The sequence below is a fragment of the Phodopus roborovskii genome, unplaced genomic scaffold (genome assembly GCF_943737965.1).
Source record: "Phodopus roborovskii unplaced genomic scaffold, PHOROB, whole genome shotgun sequence".
NCBI classification, from domain to species: Eukaryota; Metazoa; Chordata; class Mammalia; order Rodentia; family Cricetidae; genus Phodopus; species Phodopus roborovskii.
Genome location: NW_026126481.1, coordinates 169,443 through 182,089, shown reverse-complemented (window position 1 = coordinate 182,089; position 12,647 = coordinate 169,443). Strand labels below are relative to the sequence as shown.

Genomic DNA, 12,647 nt, shown 5'->3' with positions numbered 1-12,647 from the left:
ATGTACAAGTATGTCACTCAAGTGGAAAAAATGATACCTATGTTAGCAGTGGAGACACATATGCATTCATTCGGAGGCCAGACGTCAACTAGGTATTATGATGGTTTAATCACCTTGACAAACACTAGAATCATTTGAGGTGAGAATCTGGATTTAAGAATTGTCTAGACCAGAATGGCCTATGGGAATGTCTGTGGAGGAGTCTAGATTGACTTAACTGATGTGGGAAAGACCCAGACTAAAAGGGAGAGATACCATTTCCTGGGTCTGGACCTTGAACTACATCAAAGTGAGAAATCTAGCTGAGCAGCAGGCCTGCATTCATTTATTCTCTCTCTGCTCTTCACTGTGGACATGATGTGACCAGCAGCTTCAAGCTCCTGCCACTGTGACTCCCCTGCTATGATGGACTTTAACCTACAATTGGGAATTGACTCATTTCCACTCCCAGTTGCTTTTCCCAAGGGTATTTTATCATAGCAACAGAAGAAACTAAGATAGGCATAGTCACAAGATACCATTCACCTTGTTAATTTATTTTCAATTGACATTTTCACATTTTACTTATTCATCCACTCATTCATGCATATGCGTGTTTGTGCACATGGAGTTGCAAGATTCAGTTGTTTCCTTCTACCATGTTGAACCTCTAGATGGAACTAAGATCTTGGTGCCAAGTACCTTCATCAGTTGAGCCATCTTGTCAACCCCATCTTGTTTTTGTTTGTTTTGTTTTTTGACACGGGGTCTTCTCCTTGGGCTGGAGCTCCTCATTAGGCTAGGCTAGCCATGGAGACCCAACTGTCTCCAGCCAAGCAACATGGATATTATAAGGTTAACATACTATTCCTGAGTGTTGTTTTTTACATGTTTCTGGGGTTAAAATGCAGGTTCTCTCACACTTGGGATGTAAGAACTTTACTGGTGAAGCTGTCTCCCAGGCCTCGTTATGATTACTCTTTAAGAACAAATGTATTTATCATCAATGTTTCCTTCTGAGCTAAGATAGCCCTTTCAGAATTTATTTTCAGACAAATTTATCCACTGTCTACAGCTGCATCTGCACCTAGCAATGAGACAATGACTATATGGTTCATAAAGCCTGAAAAACACGCGCGTGCGTGCACATACATACATACACACACACACACACACACACGAGAGTAAATCACATATGTTAATTTGAGGGTACTAAATTTTGTTTGACTATATAGGTTGTTTCTCAGTAAAGTCTAGTGTAATGGAATCAAAAATACTCAAAAATTAGAAATTGAAGCATTAAATACCATCCACTATACCTGGGGATACTGAGGGTTAACTCATTACTTCAAGTTTCAGAAGTGATGAACAACAGAAGGAACTATAACTACAGTTGGACGATTGCCCAAGAGTCTTATCATACCTTGTTGTTTCTTTCCTTGAAGGGACACGGGGAGGAAGAGGATCAGGATGGCCAGAAGAGCCACACCACTCACCAGGGGTATGCGTGTTCAAACTATCACTCACTAACTTCTTAGCAAAGCATCCCTTCTTAAGAAGTTGGCTCTAAGTCAGATGGACAGGATGTCCTAACTCTGAAATTCCTTTTGCATTTTAAAATCAATGTAATAATATAAGATATATCAATTCAGGGTCATAATCAAAGTAAATTCTAGTGCTAATGTGTGAAAAGGGCCCACTTCTTCATGTACTTATTCCTCTAGGCTAAATGGAAACTTTAAAAGTTGACTGACTTTCCTGGAAGGGACTCTAGTAAAGTAAGATTAAGGCAAACCCAGATATGGCAGTCTTCAACCTAAGGCTACAGCATGAGGACTTTTTCACTATACTTCAGTGTAACTGAGATTTGTGTTCTATGGCTAGTGTCAGGAAACTTCTGGTACTGTAAGCAGTGAACTCATTTAACCTGATGTCTCAGTCTATTCAAGCAGGTGGTGAACCCCAGAAAAAAAAAAAAAAAAATCCTACAGCCATCTGCTTATTGTGTTCTTTTCTAAAGATACTCAGAGCCTTCATGGTTTTTAATCACTAATGAAAAAATTAGTAAAATAATCTACAAAATTCTTCAGAATCTTAGAGTGCTTTTAACTGACTCATTTTATAGAATTGAAGAATGTACCAAATTAAGACCACTTGCAAATTGCTCCATACTGTTTATTCATTTCCTGAGATTTCTCATCTCTTCATTTGTCCCATGCCTATTTCCCCATTGAGGCAGAGTATTAACATAACAATTAGATATAAATCAGTTTTATAGTGTCTTTAATCAGCTCCTGCAAAAAACTGACTGGTTGGGATAGAAGATGAAGTGTGGGAGAGGGTTACAAGTGCAGACCTTTAATCCCAGCACTCAGGAGGCAGAGAAAAGCAGATCTCTGAGCTTGAGGCTGGCCTGGTCTACAGAATGAGTTCTGAGACAACCAGGGCTAACTAGAGAAACCCTGATAGACTTGCAAATTAACAAACAAACAAATTAACAAACAGAAAAAACAAACTGTACACTAACATTTAGACAAATATTTATGAATTATCTGTGACTTAGACTTAGTCTGTGTTAGCAGGAACAACAGATGCTCAATTGGTGAAACACAACCATTTTTTAATGATAATGACCAAAATCCTCTGGGATTGTTTTCTAGTAAGGTTGGCCCATTTATTTCCTCTTAACCTTATCATCTGAAAACAACTTAGAGACATCACCAATAAACATCTATAATATGTTTTACATCAAGTGATTTATAAAACACCAAATCAGTTATTTATCTAGTAGGGTATGAAGTATATAGGTGTCTATCTAACAACTGTCAAATACCTATCTGTCTTCTATACATCTTCCCATATACTCCCTGTGAAGCTACATTTCACAGTGGCTAAATGCTTAGGCTCTGGAACAAACAAATCTGATTTCAACTCCAGTCCCTCCCATTTATTTCAGTGTGACTCTGAACGGGTGGGTTTCTCAGTCTTCCTGAGACCTCAGTTTTTCCTTTATAAAGAGATGATAAGAAATACCTCTCATTCCACTGTTTGAAGCTTTGGGTATTAGATGAAACAATACATGAAATGACTAAGCACAGAGTGTGAAGGATTAAATGTCTAGTAAACAGTAGCTATTGTTTTGAACAGAACCTTTCAGAGCTCAGATCGTTAAAAACAATAAGGAAAAAAAGGCTTATATACCTTCAGCCCTTAAATTTGCAAGTCTATCAGTAACTGCCAAAGACAAAAAGAGTGTTGCATGAAAGTCGTTGAAAATAAGAATTACCTATCCGTACTTTCATGGAGCAATCAGTTGTGATGGTCAAACAAAGGCAATCACTGTAAGCTATTGAAAATATAGGTGAGTATTCTGAGAAGCACACAGAAATCTGTACAGAGTGCTAAGACAGGTGACTGGGTCAGGCATTCAGAAAGGGTAACTCCTAATGAAGTCTTCAGGGTAAACATGAGTTCATCAGATAGGAAAAAAGAAGAGTCATGCTTGGCCTTGGCTTCCAGTATTCTTGGCAGGAGGCTTGCATGGAGTGTCACCATCAGCAGCATTATGGTGGGGAAGTGGTTAAGGCCCAGAAGCTAAGCAAATGTTTCTGACAGATTTGATTCTCACATAGTTAGAAATCTGAGACTGACAAACTTTTAACAGAAGAACTGCTAATAAAGGACAAAAGCAAAGACCCATTTGAAGGAGAAGGAGGCGAGATTCAGCAGAAGCATACATCAAAGAAGAGAATACAGGGAAATGTGGTTATCTGTTGGAAGGACTTAAAAAAAAAAAAAAAAAAAAAGGTGAAAGTGTTCAGAACACACAAGTCACACAGATGCTCAGACACTGTCTAGCAATAATCCTACAAACACCCAGAAGGGAGTCACTTGGTTGTGCTCTCCTTAAAAAGGGACTTCCACAGAAGAAGAAGGTAGGAAATCAATTAACCTCCTTGGTTTCATTTAGCTGCTGGTAGCCACATACATGCCTGCCTACCCTTAAGACAGCAGTCTAAATTTACTTTTTTTCAGTACAGCAGCTACTCATTCCTTCTCAAGGTATCCTGCTATTGATGATAAATGACACAGTTACCATCTTATTGAGTACATTCAACAAATTACTGATTTTACATAAAAGGTTAGGACACACAGCTTTACAGTAGAAAATACATTTCATGGTACCAAAAGCACCAGTTGAGTAGAAAATCTACCTCAGAGAAGATTTTGGCCAACCCAAAGCAAGTAACGCATGCAGTAAGTAGGCCGGGCATGGTGGCAGATAACTTTAATCTCAAGGGGCAGAGGCAGGAAGATCTCTCTATGAGCTAGAAGCCAGCCTGTTCTACATAGGAACTTCCAGGCCAGCCAGAGCCTGCCTCCGCAATAACAATAACAACTACTACCACCACTATGTTACAGATCCTACCAGGATTATTTATCAGCCAGGGCATGAATTAAAAGGATTCAGCGAGAAGCTGCCAGAGTGAGAGTACAACATCACTTTAAAAACACTGTAGTCCACCGCTTACCTTGAATCTGAGCCTTAACTTCAGGCATATAATAAATCCTTATGAGAAAGAAGCAAGCAAAATTGTAGAAAGAATCAATCAGGAAATCCAGGACATTCTTTCAGAATGCCAGTGAAATGTTAAACAGGTAGGGTAGCAGAGCCTTAGGAGACACAGCTACCAGACAGATGCAATGTGTAGTCCTAAAATTAACCACACCTAAATGACATTTTAGAAGAACCAGAGGAATCTGAACATAAACTTAATAGTGGCTTTACGTATAACTTATGTGCTGTTATTAACTATATAGCAAAATGTCTTTTTCTTACAAAGATATACATAATGAAATGTCTAAGGGTATACAAGATGTTATAATTTCTGTATTATTTCAGGAAAAAATCATCTAATATAAGTAGGTATATGCACTCACATAAATGCAACTTAGAAAATCAACTTATTTGCAACCCCAGTATAGAAAAGTAAGAACACATAAAGATTTAAATCAGCTTGTGCCAGGGACCCCACATCAACATTAGCTCTGTCCAACCAGCAGGTCCATTTTTGTGCTGTACTCAGTTTAGGCTAGCAGAATTCTAAGGCGGTGGCTTTCTGAGGTGGAGAAAATGCCCAGGACACCAGTCAGCCTACAACAAACATTACAGTAATATGCAAAATTCACCATTAAATAATCGGTACATGTCTCAAAATCTCCAAATCCCACTGGGAGAATGTCATGAGAGACGATAGAGGCTGTCTCAAGAGAATATCTACTGAAGTCAACAATTCCATGCAAAAGAAACATTTCAATGGTCTACCCTGGAGCAGAGGACAAACTAGGTTCTTTATGGACAGCCATGGCCCTGGTGGATATATAAGTATCTGATATTGAAGTTTTGACTCCCTGATAGCAAGGCCTCTCTATAGGCAGAATCATAATTACAGATAGTGAGTAAAGAATAAAGAGATAGAAAAGGGAAGAGATAATATTTAAAATAAGCACACAGAGGTTTGGTTGAACTTAGTGGTAGAATGCTTGCTGCATATGCAGAAGGTTCTAGGCTCAATTTCCAGCACTAGAAAAGAGAGGGAAAGAGGGAGGGAGGGAAGAGAGAAGGGAGGGGCCATGGAGCATTACTTAGAAACAAAATCTTGTTAGTAAAATAAAGGGCAGAAGGGAGTTAAGGGAGAAGCCGAGGATCACAATGAGGGTGGAGGGTAAACGACAGGAGTATGAGACATAATGAACAGGAACAGGGGAGGGCAGATAAACACAGCAGCAACACAGGGAGACGGGTGAAATCTGAAATGGTAAAGGAAACAGAAGGACAGAGGAGGCAGGAAGGAAAAGACAGACAGCTGGTCAAAGGTAGAGGAGGCAGAATTGGAAGAGACAAGAGACAAATGCAGGTTTTCTATCTATGTACTCGGCTCACAGAAACTTACACAAAGAAAATGAAGAGGGAGGGAAAAGAGGTGGGTAGGGGAGGTGGGAGGGTCTAGAACCTGAATGGTGTTGTGGAAAAACGGTCAGGAGGGAAGGTCAGACAGTAATAGCACAAACCAGCTGACTGCACACACTAGAGTGCATGTTAAACAGGATAGGTGGAATGCTGCTGTCAGTCTAGAATGACACAATTCAAACTATCAGATGATATGAAAGTACTTCATTCAGGAAACACGTCTATGATCTGAACCATAATTTGTCTTATGCAAATGCCTGGCAAGGCAGAAATGTAACTTCATTGTAAAAAGAATGCACAACCTCTGGGCCTTCCAAACAGTCCACTCAGGGCCCCTCACTTTACTCTTAGCCACTGGGTCACTCTATAATGGGGACTGACTCAAGGCTATGGAAAATTTCCCATTTGTGTCTAACCAGAACCAAAATAAAGGGGAATGGCAGATTTGCCTAACCAATGTAGACAGATATCTGACTAGAGAACTAAAAAATCAAAAATAACAACAACCAATTTTATTTTCCAGATCTTAGCTATCTAGTTAGATAGCTACAATGATTTTATATTAATCCCATGCTGAACTTCATTCCTGTTATGCACATCTGAAGACAAAATTAACAGATCTGTTTGGATACAAATCTTTCCCAGGACACATGAGACTGACTGACAGCTCACATAATTCAGGAATGCATGCAAAATTAAAACTCACAGTTTTCTTGCAAAAAAAAAAAAAAATTGTCTATCAATAATGGTTCTTCAAAAGTAGATAAAGGTCTGAAAATTAGAAATTATGGAGTCTTATGTTTTGGGAAACCATGATCAAAAACATTTTTATTGCAATTTCTAATCCATGTCCAAGGCTAAGATCAGAATTTTTACTAAAAAAAAAAAAAAAAAAAAAAAAATGTTGCAAGGTTTCAAGTTGCAATGTGCCTTTGTTTGTTTTCTATTGCTGTAATAAAGACCATGGCCAAATGCAACTTGGGAGGAGAAGGATTTAATTCATCTTATACATCCAGGTAACAATCCCTCACTGAACAGTGGAAATTCAAGCAGGGCAGGAACTTGGAAGCAGGAAGTGCAGCAAGGCCATGGAGGAACACTGCTTAATGACTTGCTCTCCAAGGCTTGCTTACCCTGCTTTCTTATAGCACCAGGACCACCATCCAGAGGTGGCACTCCTACAGTGGGATGCCTCACAGCCTTACCTACAAGCCAAATTGATGGAGGCATTTTCTCAGTTGAAGTTCTCTCCCTTGTGTCAAGTTGACACAAAAAGAAAAAGGAAAAAACAAACAAACAAACAAACAAACAAACAAAAAAACACAATGGTGCACAGATTTGTGGATTAGTGGCTTGCAATTTGGGGAAGAAAACAGGGTAATGACAATCAGATCACTAGGGCCTTCCTTTGCTTTAAGTAAGACACAGTGAAAGAAATACTGTTGGAACTGCAGGTGTAGCTCAGATGGTAGAATAGTTGCCCACCATGAATGAAGTCCTAAGTCCGAGCCTTAAGATACACAATTGGTATAGTGATACATTCCTGTAATCACAGTACTCCAGAGTTGAAGATAGGAGTACTGTGAGTTCAAAGTCAACCCCCCGGGGCTACATGAGACTTGTCTCCAAAAACAGAAATAGTCTCTATCATATGACCTTAGTACCTTATGAATGCACCTACACTTAATAGGTTTGATTACCATAGGCACAGCACAAACTCTATTGTTACAAATATCACAGAGCAGCAAGCAGTTTCTCAGGGCCTGCAGTGCAGATACTCACTATTTGGTGGAGTCAGATAACTGATACTCTCGTCGTCTATCATAGCACTCCTGGATTCCAGGATCATTCCACAAGCTCTTTATTGCATCTACATATGGATTCTCAAAGGCAGACACCTTCTCCACATCAACTTCTCGGACTAATTGTGCGTGAGCCTGTTAAGAGGGGAAAAAAAGGCAACTGAATACTTGGAACATTGCTTTACCAAGTCTTTGATTCACACTTTATATTGTATACAATCCAAGTGATATCTTAATAAACCGGTTTTCAAAGTGGCTCTTAATAACGTGTCTTCACCTAGCCCCAAACCATCCTCTCTAGAGGAAATCGGAGGCTAAGGCTATTAGAAGGAATAGGTGCAAAGTTCTTTCATCATGACAGCTGGGATACCCTGCTGTGGAGGCCAGTGAGCTAAGTGGTTATCACAATCCCCCAAACAGTTGCTCCTAACTATCCCCACTACTCTGACAACTTGTTACAACCACCCACTTTGTCCTTAACCCCTGAGGATCTCCATCAACAGACACTCATAGTCCTCAACTAAAAGTAGTCCCTGTAGTTCATTTTCAGATGGACCATACCACCAGCAAGAGAAGAGTTTAATGATTTAACTCTGGTAATTCTTCTTGCAGTCTGGCATGCCTTATGTTCCAAATACTTGTATCTGCCATCTCTATATTATCAAGTTGAGGAACCTATTGCATTTTTTAGCAATCAAATAGAGCTTTGCTATTTTCATTATAGTATATTTAGCAAGAAAAACACAAAGACATTTAAATTTTCAACAATAATAAGCTAACAATGTTTTATATTTTATTAATAAAATGTCATTTATCTTCAAAGTAGCCAGAAAACACTATTATTTAATAACACTAATCAAATTAGGCTTCACCTAGTTCATTGAAAATTAGACATACATAACAAATATACAAACACACTAATATAATAATTTGGTAGTTGGGAGCAGATGGCTGATCATTATTGAAACAATTCTGATTTTGCATTTAAAAAAAACTAAATAAAATTAGTGAATGGCTATCATATTTATATGGCCAATTATTCCTTTCATCTAATATTAAGAATAAACATTGTGAGTAAATGCAATTCATGTTGTGGCCCATCTAGATCTCAGTCTTCATATAGGAAGGCCCTCTTTCCGATAATAATAACTAATTTTGACTTAAGGTTTTAGGAAGTTCAATATATTTGAGATCAGGATCCCCTTTGTTATTAGTTTTGCTCTGATCAAGAAAATTGATCTAGTCACTGAAAAGTCTTGCTCCAGTCTGTCTTTCACTGTGGAAAACAGATCCCTGAGGTTTCACATCTATATCAGTCAGCCCCACTGTCTTTCAACTGTGGAAAACAGATCCCTGAGGCTTCACATCTGTATCAGTCAGCCTCAGTTTAGGCAATCTGCCTTGTTAACTACTAGCACCCTTGTTAGCCTGGATGCCTGCACCTGAATCCTATCACAGGCGGGGCCGATCTTATCATAGTTCTTTCTGAGGCTCAGCTTTCTATCTGGAAGGCCTTTCTTATTCATTTCTAACCCTTTTTAAAAATGTTTCTGCTCAGGGGCTGTGCCATTTGTCATCACTTATAGGATGGCCATTATGATTTTCCTCTCCCCCAAAAATGCTACTTTTGTGTACTCTGAACCATGGACCTTTAACGTTTTGCTGTATGCTGGTTACTATGTCTTAATTTATCTCACTTCTAGATTACACAGTGATGGAAGGAGATGAGACCATAAAGTTCTCATTTCTTTGGGGCTCAGCACAGAATGAACATACAGTAAATATTTAAATACATTTAAAAGTATATATAAATACAATGTGACTACCTACAAGCCATAGTTTCAAGGAGAACTTCCATCTTTACCTACTTTCTCAGAATTCTAGTATAGTACAGTTAGTATAAGAGTCTTAGTAGCTTTTCCCCCCAACATAAAAGTTCAAAGGAAGACTCAGGTTTGTAGTATCACAGTTCGTTAGGGTGCTAATACTTAGTAGAAGCTCAATAAACGCTTGCCCATTGGATGAACACAAGGATGAAAGAAGAGTGGAAATAAACAGTGCTACAAATCAAAAGAGCTAACTTCTGGTTCTGGCTTCAGCTACACAATCACTTTTACCTGTAGCAGAAATTACTTTTGCCTTTTTTAAAACTAATTTTAAATCTCCTCTATTCATGAACAAGATGACTGTAATTATACCATAATACATAAATGTTAAGAGATTATGATACTGTCCCTTTTTTACAAAAATTTATGTTTATTTTATATTATGTGTATGGGTGTTTTGCCTGCATGTATGTCAACTGTATCACATGCATGCCTGTTGATCACAGAGGCTACAAGAGGGTGTTGAATCCCCTGTATTGGAGTTACAGGCAGCTGGGAGACACTAAGTTCAAGAGCAACAAGTGCTTTCAATTGCTAAGCAATCTCCCCAACCCCAACACTGTCCCTATCTGAGCACAGTTTTCAGAAGAACAAGGATTTACTATTTTAACTAACAACCAAATGAAGTAACATGGACTGAGTGAGAGGCCAAATGAGGAAGCATCAAAGAGAGGTTATTGCCCGCTGGATAGGATAAAGCATGGGAGCAATGTGAGCAAAAGGTCAATGGATAAAAACTATGTCTCCTTCTTTCAAGTGCAAAAACAGATTCAAACAACCCTCTATTTGGACAGCCCTGAGACTTGTCACCACCGTGAATCCACAAATCAGAAGTCACTGCAATGTCTACAAAAGAACATCACCTCCAAACACATTCCAATCATCATGCTGTCTTCATGCAGAATAGAATTTCTAAGACACTTTTACTACCTCCCAAGCTCAAAATTCTATACTTGCTGCTTTGGAAAATGACTCAAATATAATCAAGTATAAATTGTATTTATGTAAAAGTTTACAACTAAAGTTCTCTAAGTTTAAAAGTATAATGGCATTTTACAAAATATGCATAGAATTAAAAATTGTTAATTTAATGTCCCATTGTCAATTCAATCATTTTTGTAAAAAAAAAATTTTGACATAGAAATATTTTTAGTATGTTAGAGTAGGAAAATAAGTTAGAATCTTCATCTTATTTGTCCAGTGTCAAATGTGAAAAAGTAGTAAAAAAAAAAAATTCTAAGTAGTGATGCTAAATTGAACAATTATTAATTTTAAAAGGCTATTATGAGAAGGAAAGAAGTTGCTTCTAATAATATAATAATCTTAGAGTTGACTTTTCTATTTCAAACACAAAATCAAAGTAAGTTCTTTAATCATGTAAACAAAATGTCATTTGAAGATAGAGTTGGGCACACTGAGTGGAAGTGTTTAAGGATGGATTCGGGCTTTCAGATTCTTAGCAAGCTGGTCCAAGTTTGACAAGCGAACTCTAAGAAACAGTGAGTTACTTTCAATACCTCTGGCAGAATTCTAGAGAAGATCACAGAGAAACCACAAGATGTACCAAATTAATTCAGGTAAATCTTATGTGTTAATATTTCTCTGGTTGTGCCTGCAGAGGGAAAGGTCTCGCTCTGCCCGCTGAAGGCAAGTGTTCAGATTAAATTAAAAAAAAAAAAAAAGGTCTCACAGTCAGTGCTGGAACAATTTGTTGATCACTTAAGAGAGGGTCAGGCTATTCTATTTTCTATACTCCAGAAGTAGAAAATCAAGAGGTAACTTTTGTATTTGCTGAGAGTCTTTAGACACAAATATTGAGCTTTGTATGAAGAGATAACCACTATGAACAGGTACTCTGTCTGTGTCACAAATAGCAGGGATCTCAATCAATCAGTCCTCAATTCTTAACTGAGGCCCCACTGTCCTTCATTTTATCCCTTTGTTGCTTATGTCCTCTGGCATTTGAGTCCTAAGCAACATATAACAAAACTGTAGACAAAAAGGTTTTTCTGCACAAGGAAGCTAATGCTACAAACCCACCTCCATTTAGTGCCAGCTGAGGATGACCTCCTTCAAGCTGCTAAACATCTTCTAAACCTGTTTCTAGACATCCTCCCCCTCCCCCTGCAGTCTCCCATGGTGTTACACTGGAATACTGATAGCATCTGCTTCTCTAAAGGCTAAATTACAGAATCACTGGGGCCCAGAAATACCTGTGGGTGGTGGTGAAGAGGCTTACACCTAAAGCTACTAGTAATTTCAAAGGCCAAAGAAAAGAAAATGTAAGATCAACACTACGAACTATGGCACATGCATGTATATGAGCCCCTGTGATGTTAGACAAGACATTCTAGTCTCGTTTGACCCAAATGTGAACCATTCTGGAAGCTCACTTATACAGGATCTCTGAAGGCTCAACGTTTGCAAATACCCTAAAGAAAACGGAACATAACTTGTTATCAGTCTTTGCCTTCCGACTCCACAGCTGCACAGCTGACCCTCTTAGATGTGCTGCAAGCACAATTGCCATTGCATCTTTTTATGACTATTACCAGGCCAATGGCAGAAAAGGGGAAGTCACACAGAGCCACTGCTGGCTAGGGTCATGCCATGAATGACTCATTCACACAGAACCACCTCTTCATGCTTTTGATTTTTATTGGCTCAATTGAATACTATGATGAGGCCCTTGAAGTCCCCAGTGAAGATTATAGACCCCCTGTGTCAAATACTCCTGCAACAACCAAGTCCTTCTTAACCTAGGTATTAGATGGAGACTATGGGGTCTCTCTGAAAACAGTTCAGGGATCAACAGTAGAAGAAGAAAGAACACAAGTAACAACCTGAGATCAAATACAGCCTGTGCCCTAGGGTGGGTCCCTCAGCCTTCCTCAAGTCTAGTATTGTCATCTACAATGGGAACAATTTGCTACTGAAAAAGAGGTGTTAGTAAGATGCCTACTACAAGTATTAGAATGGTTATAAGATCTTAAGGGACTTAAAACTATT

The 12,647-nt window shown here is 38.6% G+C and overlaps 1 protein-coding gene across 1 annotated transcript in view; it reads right to left on the bottom strand.

Moving 5' to 3' along the window:
- Positions 1 to 12,647, bottom strand: part of LOC127229038 (guanine nucleotide-binding protein G(q) subunit alpha) — a 137,779-nt gene that overhangs the window by 51,499 nt on the left and 73,633 nt on the right. Inside the window, exon 2 of the mRNA XM_051194056.1 lies at positions 7,733 to 7,887. Within this exon, the coding sequence (XP_051050013.1) occupies positions 7,733 to 7,887 (155 nt within the window). The remainder of the gene's footprint in view (positions 1 to 7,732; positions 7,888 to 12,647) is intronic.